The sequence below is a fragment of the Festucalex cinctus genome, chromosome 9 (assembly GCF_051991245.1).
Source record: "Festucalex cinctus isolate MCC-2025b chromosome 9, RoL_Fcin_1.0, whole genome shotgun sequence".
NCBI classification, from domain to species: domain Eukaryota; kingdom Metazoa; phylum Chordata; class Actinopteri; order Syngnathiformes; family Syngnathidae; genus Festucalex; species Festucalex cinctus.
The window spans coordinates 14641242-14655000 of record NC_135419.1 but is presented as its reverse complement, the minus strand read 5'-3'; the positions used below and the strand labels follow the sequence as shown (position 1 = coordinate 14655000).

Below are 13759 nucleotides of genomic sequence, written 5' to 3'. Positions count from 1 at the left end.
TTACAATGTACAAAATGAAATTTATTTTGCCGGTTTGGCAGGTCTGAACTCTAATTTTCCTTTTCCCCTCCCTCAGTTGCTTTGTGTATTCCTCCATCCCTTCTTAGGTAAAATATATTGCTCAGTTTATCTCCCACAGTCGCACAAAGGTTTTCAAGAGTCTTTTGTTTCTTCAAATTGCCATCTTTATTTCCCCCCATATTCAGAGCAAAAGCATAACAGAGCATAAACTCAAGACTATACAAAAACAAAACTGCTAAGAAAATACTTACCTAGGCTGTTCCTTCGGTGTGATTTAAAACAATCCGCTGTTTCAAGCTATACTGCAATTTAGAACTTCATCCAAATGCCAATTGATGTTTGTAAGCAGTCTAACAACATCAAAACGAAACTAGATTTCAGATTTGGTGAGGAGAGGATGTCATATTATTACCCAGAGAAAGTAGAGATAATCTGCAATCTAAAATGAAACACTTAAAGCTGAAAAGAATTTCCATGGTTGCGACATTCTCATACAACAAACAAAATATCATGGATCCTTTTATAAATAGAACAACTATAAGGGTCGGATATTTGCGCCACAAACTTCAAATCAATTAGTCCTGTACATCCACACACACACAAACGGCAACAGAAGTGTACTTCTACTGATCAGAGTAGTTAAAAGTGTTCAGTGGTCACTCAATAGTCTCGTGCTTTCCTCTACTGAAGTCTCAGACACAATCACGATACAAAACGTGAATGGGGAGAGGGAGGCGGGGGTATAAACGTCTGTGTTCATGACACTTTGACCCCCGCTTTGAAATGTGTGTGCAACACAAACAGTCATAGAAGAGGGCTGCGAGTAAACCAAACTAGGATATTTAAAAGATGGCGGGTCGGAAACACTGTGGTATTTTGTGAGAAGTTGTGGGAGGGCTTCCAGCTCAAGCACTGTCGCCGGTTTCTACTACTGTGTGCACTTGAAACATGTGTTCCGGCTTGCTGCCCTTGCTGTGGTGGTCCCACATCTGCAGGTAGAGCCTCTCCAGGTCCATCGTGTACTGCTTGGTGTTGAAGAGGGGACTACAGATGCGTTGCTTCCAAACACGTGCCCTGATCATCTTCAGGCTGACGAGAGGGAAAAAAAAAAAAAAAAGAACGGCTCAATCAGCCACAAGTTTAACAAACAAACAAACAAAAAGTTTCTTCCTACTATTCCATGTCAGAGCCCAGTTTGACTGCAATGTCCTCGTAGTCCTGTCGACTATGAGCGATGAGTTCCGGACAGCCAAGGCAGCTGAGTTGTGAAGCAGCCACTCGTGAGGCTAGTGTTTCACCTTTACAAGGATGTTATTGGTAACAATTAGTCAATTGATATTGTTTATAAGGGGAAGTCAACCCCCTAAAAAATTTTTTGGAACAATAAAATGTTCCATGTAGCCCCACTAGTCAAACTGTGGTATTCTGGTTAATATTGTGTCAGTGGAATATGAGTTATGCAGCTAAATCCAGTCGTTTTTATCCATCTCAAGGGGCAGCCATTTTGCCACTTGCTGTTGATGTCTCAGGCGACAACCAATAAAACTGCAGCTTCAGAAAACAGGTGAGTTCTGATTGGTTGTTGCTTGACCCCTGAGCAACATGTCATCTTCAGTCGACAGTAAGCGGCAAAATGGCCGCCCCCTGAGATGGATAAAAACAGCTGGATTTTGCTTCATAACTCCTATTCCACAAATACAATGTTAATCAGTGAGTTTAGACTAGTGAGGCTACATATAACATATTATCAAGAAATGTTGAAGGTTGACCTCCACTTGAATAAGAAATAGTGTGCGTGTTTTGCCCACCTGGCATCGTGACCATGGGTGTTCCAGCCCACAGAACATCCATGCCTGTGGTGTGACCGTTGCACAGGGGCGTGTCTAAGCACACGTCAGCCAGCTGGCCCCTCCTAACATGTTCTTCTTTAGGGGCCACCGGTGAGAAGATGATGCGCGAAGCGGGGAGGCCCATGTTCTGAGCGTACTGCTGGATGTTGGGCTCGCCCACAGCGGGGAAGCGAAGGAGCCACAAGACACTGTTCTGTACGCGTTTGAGGATCTGGGAGGAAAGGAGTCGCAAAACATAAGCTTAAAAAGCAATATTTGGTGTTAATGTAGTGTTAGAGGGAGCTTTTACTTACATTGGCCCACATTTGAAGGGTTGGGGGGTCAATTTTGTAGAGCTGGTTAAAATTGCAGTAAACAATGGAGTCCTCTGGAAGACCATACTGGGAGCGGGTTGTCACCACAATTGTACGCGGCACCTCCTCTCCTGTGGCAGCTTTATTGTTGATCTGAAAAGGGGGTGGAAATAATCCTGTACATCAACACAGCGTTTGTGAACATTCACTCCGACCAATGGTAGTGAGGGAAAAAAATTAAAAGAAAAACTGAAATGGGTATGTCTAAGAATGTAGTTTCTTGTAACTGAATCATCAAATGTAACACTTCGGATTGCATACAGAGTTTCCGCTTGAATGTACTGGTTGGATCAAAACGATTAGCTTATTCTAATGTCTACCTGAGTGGTGGCAAGGCCATTGCTGACGGTGAAGCTGTTGATGGTGACCTGTATTTGGCCTTGGTTGATCATATTGATGATTGCTTCAGCAGCCGTGTTCATGGGGATCACGGGCATAGACAATGCTCCGTTTGTGTCTGCAGCAGGTTCCTGATTGTTGTCACATTTCATCTGGCCAACCACAGATTCAAAAGTTTGAGTTACATGAGCAACAAATATTGCCAATATTTTTATTTTTTCCTAAAGTCACTTATTTGGATGTCAGGAATAATTGTCACGACTGGACTAGCGCTCCAACAGTGTTTAAAAACTACTCATATCACTTTTCTTCCACCTTCAAAAATGGAATCTACCTTGATCACTTTGACATCTGGCAGACTGTCCAAGAAGGCTTTCAGATCAATACCATTCAGAACGATGCGGTTGTCAAAGATGTGGCCATTTGATTTGAAATCAATCACTGCCTTTTTCTGCGGGTACCAAAAGCAAAAAAAATAATAAAATAAAATAAAAAAATTTAAAATATTGGTTAAAAAGAAAATCAATCCAAACTCTAAAAAACAATGACAACGTATGGAGGCAGGACAAACCTTGAGATGGGGAAACATATTGGCATGATCTCCAATGAAAAAGGTATGCGGCATGTAGGCAACCTTCTCGGAATATTGCTCGACTACTTCCCCAGGCGATGTCTCCTTGTCGGTGATGATGTAGTCCATGAAGGGAGCGCCGCTGGTTCCAGGATAACCTAGCCACATAGCCTAATGCGAGAGAGAAAACCAAATGACTTAAAAAATATATATACACATTTTAAACAAGCCAAACAGGATTCATTCTTTGAGAGATGTTGACCTTACCTGAATAGGTGCAGGGCGGAGGGCAAACAGCTCATTTCTGGCCCCTTTGGTATAACCATTCATGTTGACCAGAATGTGGACCCCATCCTGGTGAATGCGATCAGCTGCCTTGCCGTTACAAGGAATCTACAAGCAGAAATAACGCTATCAGTACAAATCCCTAAAAAGAATGTTTTCTTTTTCTTTTTTTAAACAATTCAACACAGCTAATTGTAGCTATTACCATCAATAGTTAAAAAAAAAAAGTTACCTGTGAGAGGTCCGTGAAATTATGAGCCTCTGCCACAACTTTCACTCTGAAGTTTGTACTGTCGTCAGGGCTCAGTGCGTAGCAAAACACCTTGGTGAGTGAAAGGGAAAATTGGCGTAATTAAGAAATTACCAAATCTTCTATACAAACCCTACCCAGTGATTCTTTTTGTCGAGTCAAGTCAAGTTTGTGAAACGCCCAATGACATAACATTTGCAGCTCAATCAAGTTAGCGTTTACAGTGACTCACTTCAAATTTCTCAGTATTGTGCATGCCAGGAATGGACTGCATCAAGTGGGAAGTCGGGTGGTTGCCAAAGTCTGAGCTGACGTAACCGACGCGCAGACGTCCGCCACTGGCCGTCAGATCTTTTGGGTGCTCGTAGGCAGGTTTGTGCAATGCATTGATCTGTTTGACAAGCAAACGTGTAGACACGACAGTCAGAGGAGGATATTTTAGGAGCTACACTAGAAAGATGCATCGTGGACTTTGCTACATAAATCTCAAACAATGTTGATCTAGTGTAAACCTCATATCTGCAACCAGTGACACCAGTCACCTCCACCAAGCCCCACCCATCCCATCAACAAGTCAAAATGTTACTTGCTTTGAAGAGAGCGTGTACCTTGTCCAGGCAAAGGTTTCCGTGGCGCTCGGCAATGGCCTTGCGAAAGCCGTGAGACAGTGGGTACAACATACTGTGGTGGGGGTGCACCGATGGCAAGCGGTTCTTGTCCAACTGGTCGGCGACAATGCTCACGAGTTTTTTCATCCGTTCATCATAATCGGTCCAATCGCACACAATCTAAAAAGCGTGGGCAGAAATACTCCAAGTTAAAACAATGCTGACATAAAGCAAAGTGAAACTATCTCGAACAGTGATTATATAAATGGTAGGAATGTAACGAACAAACACCACCAACCTGCAAACAATGTGCCAGGTTACAGTAAGCGTCAGGGAAGTCAGGCTTGAGTTTCAAGGCGGTGCGGTACGATGCAATGGCCTCTGGGATGTTTCCAGAATCCTAACAGACCAACAAAAAACAGTTGAATACATTAGTAACATGTGACATTCATATTATAAATAACACTCAACCACGGCATTATTGTGACTTTATTTTAGTTAAATACATACTAATAATATATCTTGTAATAAGACAGATAGCTGTAAATGACAGTACAGGTACAGTCCAAAGGAAAGTCGAATAACGCATACTTTGTGTATTGAAGCCAAATTGCTGTGAGCGTCGGCGAAAGCAGGATTGATCTGGATGGCACGGGTGTAGCACTGGAGCGCTCCTTGCACATCTTGCATTTCCTTCAGCGTGTTGCCCATGTTTGAGTAGGCGTCCGCAAATGTGGGGCTAATTCTGCAAATCACGCACAAAGCGTTAGCGGCTTCTGTGAACAGCATAATTACTGTACATAAGTACAGTTAACGTGTGATCTGGTATCATGTTCTCCCGCACCAGATTAAAAGTCATAACTGGACATAATAGAGGCAATTTATCACTAAACACACGATTCGAGACTCACATACAACACATTCAGGTATGGCACAGTCTTATTTTGTATATTACTGCATGACTACAAACCTGATGGCTTCCTTGTAGTGCATGAGGGCTTCCTGGAGTTTCCCCTGCTGTTGCAGGACACTGGCCAGGTTGGAGTGAGCTGCAGCAAATTCTGGAAACACCTGGAAACACATGGTTTATTGAAGCGATTTCGATCATCATGTTGAACCGACATTTTACTAATCATCAAAGTAGTACCTCTAGTGCTTTCCTGTAAAGCTGAACTGCCTCCTCAATGTTGCCCTGTTCACGCTTGATATTAGCCAAGTTGTTAAGGGAGTCTGCGTGCGTCGGGCACAAACGCAAAGCTGTGTTGTAGCACTCTTCCGCCTCTGACACCTGGGAAGATATGGGCAGAGTTTGTCAACGACGTGATAGACCCTCCAACCTTGGTCAATTACACAGATCAGTGCTCCAAGTAATTGCCTTACATTGCCTTTCTCCTTGAGTGCATTTGCCAAATTGCAGTAGGCATCTGGAAAGTGAGGTTGCAGCTCAATAGCTCGGCGGTATGTGTCGATAGCCAGGTCAATGAGGCCTTGCTCATAGTAGACACAGGCCAGGTTTCCATGAACGACCGCATGGTTGGGACTTAGACTCAAGGCTCTCAAATATCCCGCCACAGCTCTGGAAACACAACATATCCCTAAGAGTCATATTCAAACGGTACTGAATTGTGCACAATTGTGTTAAGTGTCGTCATACTAATTGTTATTATTCAGGCTAGATAAAGAATACACACAAAAATGTCAGAACTTGAGATGACTGACCTGTCAAAAATTCGAGCTTCCTTCAAAACGTTTCCTAAATTGATGTAGGCATCAAGGAAATTTGGGTCCAGTGTCACTGCCTTAAAATTTGACAAGTACACATATAAATGGGATTAACATGGGCGCGTCAATGAATTTTGAGCGTCCGTCATTCAGCAATCGTCCACAATCGGGACACGCTTCCGTCATGGTCAATATTTCAAGCCGAACCGTCATTCAGTCATTCATCGATTGCGCAGCAAAATGAGGTGGGCATCCATCAATCCGTCACCAAAATGGGATGTCCGTCATTGGCTGATTGGAAAATTTATTGACAGATTGACTATTATATTGACAGAAGAAAACCCAATTCCATCAATGCTAAATTCTGCAATTGTCAACAAAATGGTCATCCGTCATTGACGGATTGATGGATCTTCCGTCAATATTGACTGAACGCCTACCCATGAAAAATACATTTGTTATTATCAGAACCAGTTATTTGAAAATAAAGCAACATACCTTTTCAAAATGGTGTATGGCCAACCATATCTCTCCCTGGGCATTGAAAACGCAACCCAGGTTGCTCCAAGCCACTGCAAAGTTGGGCTGAGTCTCAATGGCTTTCAGGTAGCAAGCCTTGAGTTCCCAATGGAAAAAGCAGGAAGAGAATAGAAAGAAAGGGGGAAGTAGTACAGAGAGGGGACGACAAGGGATTGTAAAATAAAAAAAAATAGGTTGAGAATAAAAGCAAGAAACAAAAAAACAACAAAAAGGGCAGAGAAAGCAAAATTAGTGACTCATCTCCAGGAAAACAAAAAGTGAGTCTACAGCATGGGCTCGCGTGCGCGTACGTCTGCTGCGCTAAGCTGCATTGCTTTTTCCTACGCTGCGCAGATCCAACCGACACCTACACATCAGCCCTCATCGCGCAGTTATGGCCACCATTTGAAAAGCTTAGTGGCAAAATTAACATCCATCTTACACTGCCCTTCAAACCACTCTGGATAAGCTACCACCCAAATTGCTAGGTCCTACCGTGACATCTCACAACCTGCGATGGTGAACCGATTGTGCAGGTGATGGTCCCTGAAATGCATGCGCGACAAAAATCACGCCGGCGCGCAGGGTGGGCCATTTGCCGCCACAACGCAGCACGCTTGCGCAGCCTCGCTCCTGGCAGAGGCCTTCGCTTTGCCGCTTCGCTTGCTGAATGGCCTGGTGCAACAGCGACAGACCGACACCCCTTGGCAGACAATCTGCCGCACCAGACTGGCACACACAGCCACCATCTCTTTGGATAATTTCCACTGAAGAAACATAGCAACAAGAGCCTCAGTTATAATGAAAATTATTATTTGAGAATGATTTTAAAGGACTTTTGAGGGCAAACTTGTACATGACCAATCTTGTGAGATATTGGGGCATTTTGGAGCGAGGCTGGTTTTAAGGGTAGAGAGGTCTGCAACCAAGAGGCCATGGGGATGGGGGAAGAGGTCGCATGCTGGCGCGCTGTGCCTTTTTAGTTGCCTGGAGGGCATTCGCTGCGCAGCCCCTGCGCTACTGTAGACTCACGGCGCAAAATCGGCATCATCAGAGCGCTGTAACTCAATAAAGAAGGGAAAAATAAAACAAAACTGGAAAAATAATCAAGAGTTATGTACGAGTTAGAGCGTTCTTACTTGTTTTTCACCATTACGGCTTCCAAATCCAAGTTTCTTTATACTTAATACAGAACTCAGTAAATAGTATAAGCATATGTTAAAAATGCTTACTGTCATTTCTTTGGCTACTTTTCTCATTTGCTCTTCAAGAGATGCCACAAGAGAGGAGCTCAAGTGTGAAGTGAGTTTTTTTTTTTTTTTTTTTCTTTTGTTGGCTGTTACAAACCCGTTACCATATTTTTGGACTTTGTCAGAGTGGTGGCCGCGGCTGGCTGGAAGAAGAGAAGACTGAGGCTGCCCCTAGTGTTCCTTTCCGCCGGGCACCTACGCAGGAATAGTGTCACCCACCTGAAACCTTCTATACAACAATTTCAGTTGAGGAAAAAACCAAAAGAGACAAAATCAGAAACAACATTGTTAGTAAATTTGATCAACAATGCATTTGTCTTTCAATATGGAAATGTAGCAGGTTCTTCCAAAACACAACAAACGTAACCGACTATATTTAGTATCCAGTCATGCAAAAAATGTTTAGTCTAAAAGAAAACCCAAAAAATGTTCTCGGGTAGTGGTTGGGGGGGAAGAAAGGCTTTTGTGTGGTTGTCGGTTCAAGATCTATGAATTGAATTCAGTTGTCGCTACAGGAGGGCAGTTACTGGCTTGATCTTAAACATAATGAACTGATCCCATTGCTTTTGGGGAAATTACATATCTGAAGCACAATGGAAGAAGAATTAATCATCGATTTTCTGTCTTTTAGCATTTTCAGGAAATATTTTAATGCTTAAAATGCTTTGTCCTGGCCTGCTCTCTTGAATCCTGGCCAATGGGGTAGGGAAAAAAAGTCTGTGGTTTATTTGGATCTAGAAGCCTCCACAGCTCTGAAATGAAGAAGTCATCGCTGTTGCTGCGCACGCCTGTCCTTTTCGAACCGCATCTGACGCAGGTGGTGGAGTACATTTTGTGAGCTGTCTGCCGGACGCCAATGGAAGGCACCATTGAAAGGTACCCCAGTTTAAACTTTTACAACTATATGGTTGACTATTTAATTGCTTTAATTAATGGTATAACATTGGCATAGTGGGACAAAGTTAATTGAAAACAAGACTGTGTGCATGAAAAGCACTGTTGAAGAGCTTTACAGCACTTTTGAGGGATGGGTGAAAGGTCAGGAAGTCAGCTCTAGGCGCGCACACTCCACCAATCCTTAGCAAGCGCGCGGGGGGGTGGAGCGACAGAGCAGAGGAGCTTGACACTCCCTGATTACTCCATCCCCACTCCTTGAACCCCCCCATCTAGCATAAAATAAGAGGGCCTGTAACCACTGGGACAACTGCACACCTCCAGATTTGACCCGACCCAGGGAGCCCCATGTAATCGGAAAGGAATTGAAGTGGCAAATAGAAGCAGAAAAGAACTGAAGTGGCCAATAGAAGCCGAAAAGTTCTCAGGGTGAATGGGAGGGGAGGAAACGAGTGTAACGTCCATTAACTGGAGATAATACTGGAGTACAGTGACGAGGTTACAAACCATCTTATCTTTAGCACTGCAAATATAAACTACTTCCTTATCAGTTCATATATTCTTCACAGACCGAGCCAGCATTTTCCCCCCACAGTCAACTATCAAATGCATGGAAAAATTATATTATGTCAAGTGTTTGACTTAAGAGAGCCTTTCTTCCTAAAGGGTGGGGGAAGGGGGGTGGCCTCTTGTAAAAGGTCAAGGTAAACAAAAGGAATTAGGACAAATGGTAATATATGGGGTTGAAGGGCAATAATTCTACAATACTGGGGGAAAATAAAATCTTTATCTTTAATTTATGGAAAATGTTTTATTAAAAAAAAAGTATTTTTTTTACGTTTACTCACATGAGCTTTAGGCAATCTATGGCCCAAAAATCCAAAGATTTTTAACTTCACTGAGAGGAAAAAAAGCCCATTTTCTGAGATATACTAGGAAAAATGTGGTAAAGATGAGGGGCACTAGTTTACAAAAAAAAAAAAAAAGTCAGTGGAGAAAGGATGGCTTTAGTAGGAGGGGCAACACAAAAAAACAAAAAAACAAAACAAAAAAAAAACAAAACAAAAAACAATCAATCAAAACAGCATCATTTCAAACGCCAGACCAGGATGTCATACCTTGGCCTCTTCCAAGCGCCCAAGCGCTTTAAGCAAGTTGCCCAAGTCACTGCGCACACAGTAAAGATCCTGCAAAACAGAACCAAATCACGTCAATATTGTGCAAACAACTGTGGTGGCTTGATCCAAGTTGATTGCGCGGCATTAAGACTTACAGGGTTATACTGTAGTGCAGACACGTAAGCCTGCACCGCCCCTTCCATGTCCCCTGCAGCGACCAGAGCAGCCGCCAAATTGATGTATCCGTCGATGAAATCTGGCTTCAGTCGCAGAGCATGGCGGTAATGTTCAATGGCCTCCTGCAGTTGCCCTCGCTCCTTGTACACGTTCCCCAAGTTGGAGTATGCCTCGGCCAACATTGGGTTCTGTTTGATGGCCAACGTGCTGAAATGAGCTGACCTGTTGGGTCAGAAACAGTACAGATGGGTCAAACAAATTTTTGTTTCCCTGATTGGGAAGAAACAAAAAATTCACGAGGCATCCGGCATTTTATAGAACATTTTCAACCTCAAACATGTAAGAATAATTTCATTACGAAACCTGCAAAGAAAGATCTTAACTTCTAGGAAACATTATTTAATTCACGAGCAAGCAAAACCCAGAAAACGGTTCTTTGATGAAAGAGGAGATCACGACTCCTCGCACCTTCACATGTCCTTCAACCCTACAACATCGGCCCCTTGTGGTTGGCCACCTCACCTGTCAAGCCTTCGGCACTGGAAGTGAATGGAGGACAGGAGCAGCAGCACGCCTGTGTTATCAGGCTCCTGGCGCCACAGCTGCATGCAGTGGCGCTCTGCTGCCTCAAAGTCCCCCGACTGATATTCCCGATGTGCCAGCTCGGCCAACCCTTGGAAGGAAAGAATACGTTTTGTCGGTTCTGGAGCGCCAACACAGCCCAAGGAGCGGAGGGGAGGGGGAAAACAAGACATTAGATGTGATGGATGGAAAATGGCAGACAAATAAAAAATAAATCATGAATAATGATAACATATACAACATAAAGTCAAGAAAACACAGGATATAAAGGTGGCTGTTGTCCTTGAAGGGTAAATTAATTATAATACAAATGGATAAAAATGAACTTAGAAGTTAGAACACCCTCTTAAATTGGCTATTCTATGAAGAGGGGCATTTGACCATGCATGAATAAGTGCTTAAACATAAAGCACTGCAAAAAGACAGCTCGATAATGATTTGAAGTAAAATGTGCATGCTGCCTTTAAAACATGTTACTGCTTTATTTTGACAGGACAAAATACATGCATGGGGTGAAAACAAATAAGGGAGGGTGACAGCATAGCATCATTAATTTATATTCAGAGAGACTTGGCACCAATGCTAAAGTATTGCTTTTTACACTAATCCTGCATATGATATTGATGTAATAAAGAGGAATTGAGACACATTAAAACCTGCAGAAAAGGAGATAAGAGAAATAATTGACATTAACCATAGCAGGCTTGATTTCATGTGACAAACGTATATAACACAATCAATCTAGTTTCTAACAATTACAGCGTTGCCTGTTTAAAACACCATATGACAAATGAGGTAAACAGCAGCCTAATATTACGTAATGGGCACCCATCAAAACCTCTAAGATCAACCTGATACATGATGCAGATCAAAATCTTCACAATTTACACCATTCTTAGTCACATCAACGTGCAAAATGGACAGGTTCTCGTTTTTTTTTCACTACTTGCGCCATTTTAGATTTCAAAACGAAACCAACCTGTGCTGTCAGCCACGTTCCCCACGGAGCTCGCCATCTCCTCGGCCTTCGACTCTTGCACGGTGGACGTCAATGTGTCAGCCGGCGGGTTTACAGTCTAAGAAGAAAAATGTGCGACCGTGCAGTCGTCTTTGTCGAACAACGAGCAGCAACGCACGTTGCCAGCCAAACGGCGTTACCTTTAAATTTCCTCACGCCACGGTCTGCTAAGTGGACGTTGTACTTAGCACCTGGTTGAAAAAATGCTAGCCAATTCGAACCGATATACGATAAGTGTTCTGAGTGACATTAAATCTGTTTAAAAAAAGCTAAAGCTAGCTGCAGCTTCGTGACAATGCACTCATCGAGTAGAAAATGGCGAAGTGGGTGTAACCAAATTTTGGGCAGAAAGTAGATCCGCATCTTGTCAATTCGATGCAAAAAGCGAATAAAAAAATCAAATAATACTGTATTCATGTAACATTTATTAATAACATGTAACATTCGTATTTTATTTATTAACTAATCACAAGTCGAACGTGCTTCTAATAAAAATAATAAGACCAATGACGAACTATAGGCGTAAGCATACATTGGCGCAGTAACGATGAGGACAGCCACAGTGCCTGTAAAATCGATGCGCAAGACGATCACGTGACAGTCTATAATAAGCTCTGTGCAGATACTAGGTTAACTATGAATTCCATACTAACGATAATGCGTGTAAAATTATTAACTTTTCCAACTAATTCTAGACCTAGAATACACAGTTTTAAGTGTAACATTAAATTGCAGGGACGTCTATTGTATTCTTGTTAATTTACTAATTACCCCTCAACTACAACCGCCACAGTTCCCGTATAGTATTCGAATTCACTAACAATTCTACATGAATATGTAGTGAGAAAAATATGTAGGGAAACATTGTTTTATGGAGGTTACGAGTGTAGTGGGCTGTGAAAGACATTTAAATTACATGTTGTACATGTTGTGTTGTCGTTTGTCGGTGTTGTTCATCTTGAAACGAATGAAATTCAGTTTTAAATAACTGCTTGTAAGCTCTATTACATTGAAATGAAGTACAGCATTATAGTCAACAGGGGGCACCCTCTTTAAACTAATTGAAGGAAACGGTTCCGAGACCTTTGAATGCGGTGTCGAATTATCCTCCTCGTGTTACGACGAAGTTCATTTCCTACGACAAGTACGAATTCCTAATTAAATCGGAAGTAAATATGTCCTTGAAAAACACCTCTAGATCATAAATGTAAAACAGTAAGTGAAAGTGTCGCATGAGTCATAAACCAACCACCGCTCAAACGACTTCATTGAGCACCGTTCATGACCTCAAAAATGTTGTAATTACAGTAAATATTTACATGAATCAAACTTTAGGCCATAAATACAAAACATGACATATCGTACGGATCAGGGAGATGGCCTTCTTCTGAAGACAAATATATTTTTGTCATTTTAAGCTTTAAAATAATATCGATACAGTTGTAAACAAAGTATCCATTGCACAATGTGTTTTATCAGCATTGCCCAACAGAAAAAAAAAAATGTCATGCACAACTACTCACAAAAAGTTAAGGATTGTTTTGGGGTGATATTCAGGATGGACCTATTACGCACTATGGCGAACTTAATTTGACCTTCTCTAAACTTTTGGCTGTACGTCAAATTGTTGAATATGTCAGAACTTTTTGCACAACTTGCTGTTCTCAAACAAACAAGGAGCTGACTCACAACAGGTGTTTGCTCCATGAATGGAGCAGTAACTGGTTAAACAAGAATGATATGTAAACAGTTTTCTTCATTCTGCATCTTGACACCATGAAATCAAAAGGGAACTTAGTATCTCGCCATTTGTATTGGCATTGGACCCATAAAGTCATTAACAGCACACTTCCTTGTATATATTGAAAAGGGCGTGTCTGCTTTCTGCACCCCATTTTCCCGTATTGTTCCCCAGTGGGAAAGTAACTGACATCATTGCCCCCCACCCCCCCTCATTGGATTTGCTGTGTATGCTCAAAGCATGCAAGGGATTCAGTTTGTGTACTTTTTCCACACGTTCCTCTCCTTTGCTCTCACCCTTCACACTGCTTGGCTGTCACCCGATGATGTCATCGTGGCGATTGCATCCGACGTGCTTTATCTTTGTGCAAGCCGCAGCCCGGCATTTAGCACATCTTCTCTCGCACATCTAAAGGGTCGGTCCGCAACAAAACCCCGCTTTCTTTCACACGGGCTATTTTT

At 42.4% G+C, this 13759-nt stretch overlaps 1 protein-coding gene across 5 annotated transcripts; it reads right to left on the bottom strand.

Moving 5' to 3' along the window:
* Nucleotides 1-162: 162 nt before the first annotated feature.
* On the bottom strand, nt 163-12038 carry LOC144025379 (UDP-N-acetylglucosamine--peptide N-acetylglucosaminyltransferase 110 kDa subunit). 5 transcript variants are annotated; one of them, XM_077531291.1, is made up of 22 exons: nt 11519-12038; nt 10480-10660; nt 9936-10179; nt 9781-9849; nt 6498-6614; nt 5997-6076; nt 5658-5853; nt 5425-5565; nt 5248-5348; nt 4869-5022; nt 4576-4677; nt 4260-4457; nt 3902-4060; nt 3652-3741; nt 3402-3527; nt 3135-3305; nt 2898-3014; nt 2545-2715; nt 2165-2317; nt 1830-2082; nt 1196-1319; nt 163-1110 (listed from the first exon to the last, which is right to left on the bottom strand). In XM_077531291.1, exons 1-22 carry the CDS (start codon nt 11553-11555, stop codon nt 927-929), a joined length of 3168 nt encoding a protein of 1055 aa, XP_077387417.1. In that variant the 5' UTR covers nt 11556-12038; the 3' UTR covers nt 163-926. The 5 variants fall into 5 exon arrangements, with proteins under 5 accessions (XP_077387417.1, XP_077387419.1, XP_077387418.1 ...); XM_077531293.1 differs by having other exon boundaries at nt 10480-10630; nt 11519-12035; XM_077531292.1 differs by having other exon boundaries at nt 4278-4457; nt 11519-12030.
* Between the last annotated feature and the right edge of the window lie 1721 nt (nt 12039-13759).

Bases quoted from the DNA above. Each gene is read 5' to 3' on its own strand.
- LOC144025379 (XM_077531291.1), bottom strand. From the start codon at position 11,555: ATGGCGAGCTCCGTGGGGAACGTGGCTGACAGCACAG. The intron at 10,661-11,518 runs GTTGGTTTCGTT...TTGGCGCTCCAG, and splicing joins GAACGTGGCTGACAGCACAG to AACCGACAAAACGTATTCTT. The intron at 2,083-2,164 runs GTAAGTAAAAGC...CTTTCCTCCCAG, and splicing joins CCCTTCAAATGTGGGCCAAT to ATCCTCAAACGCGTACAGAA.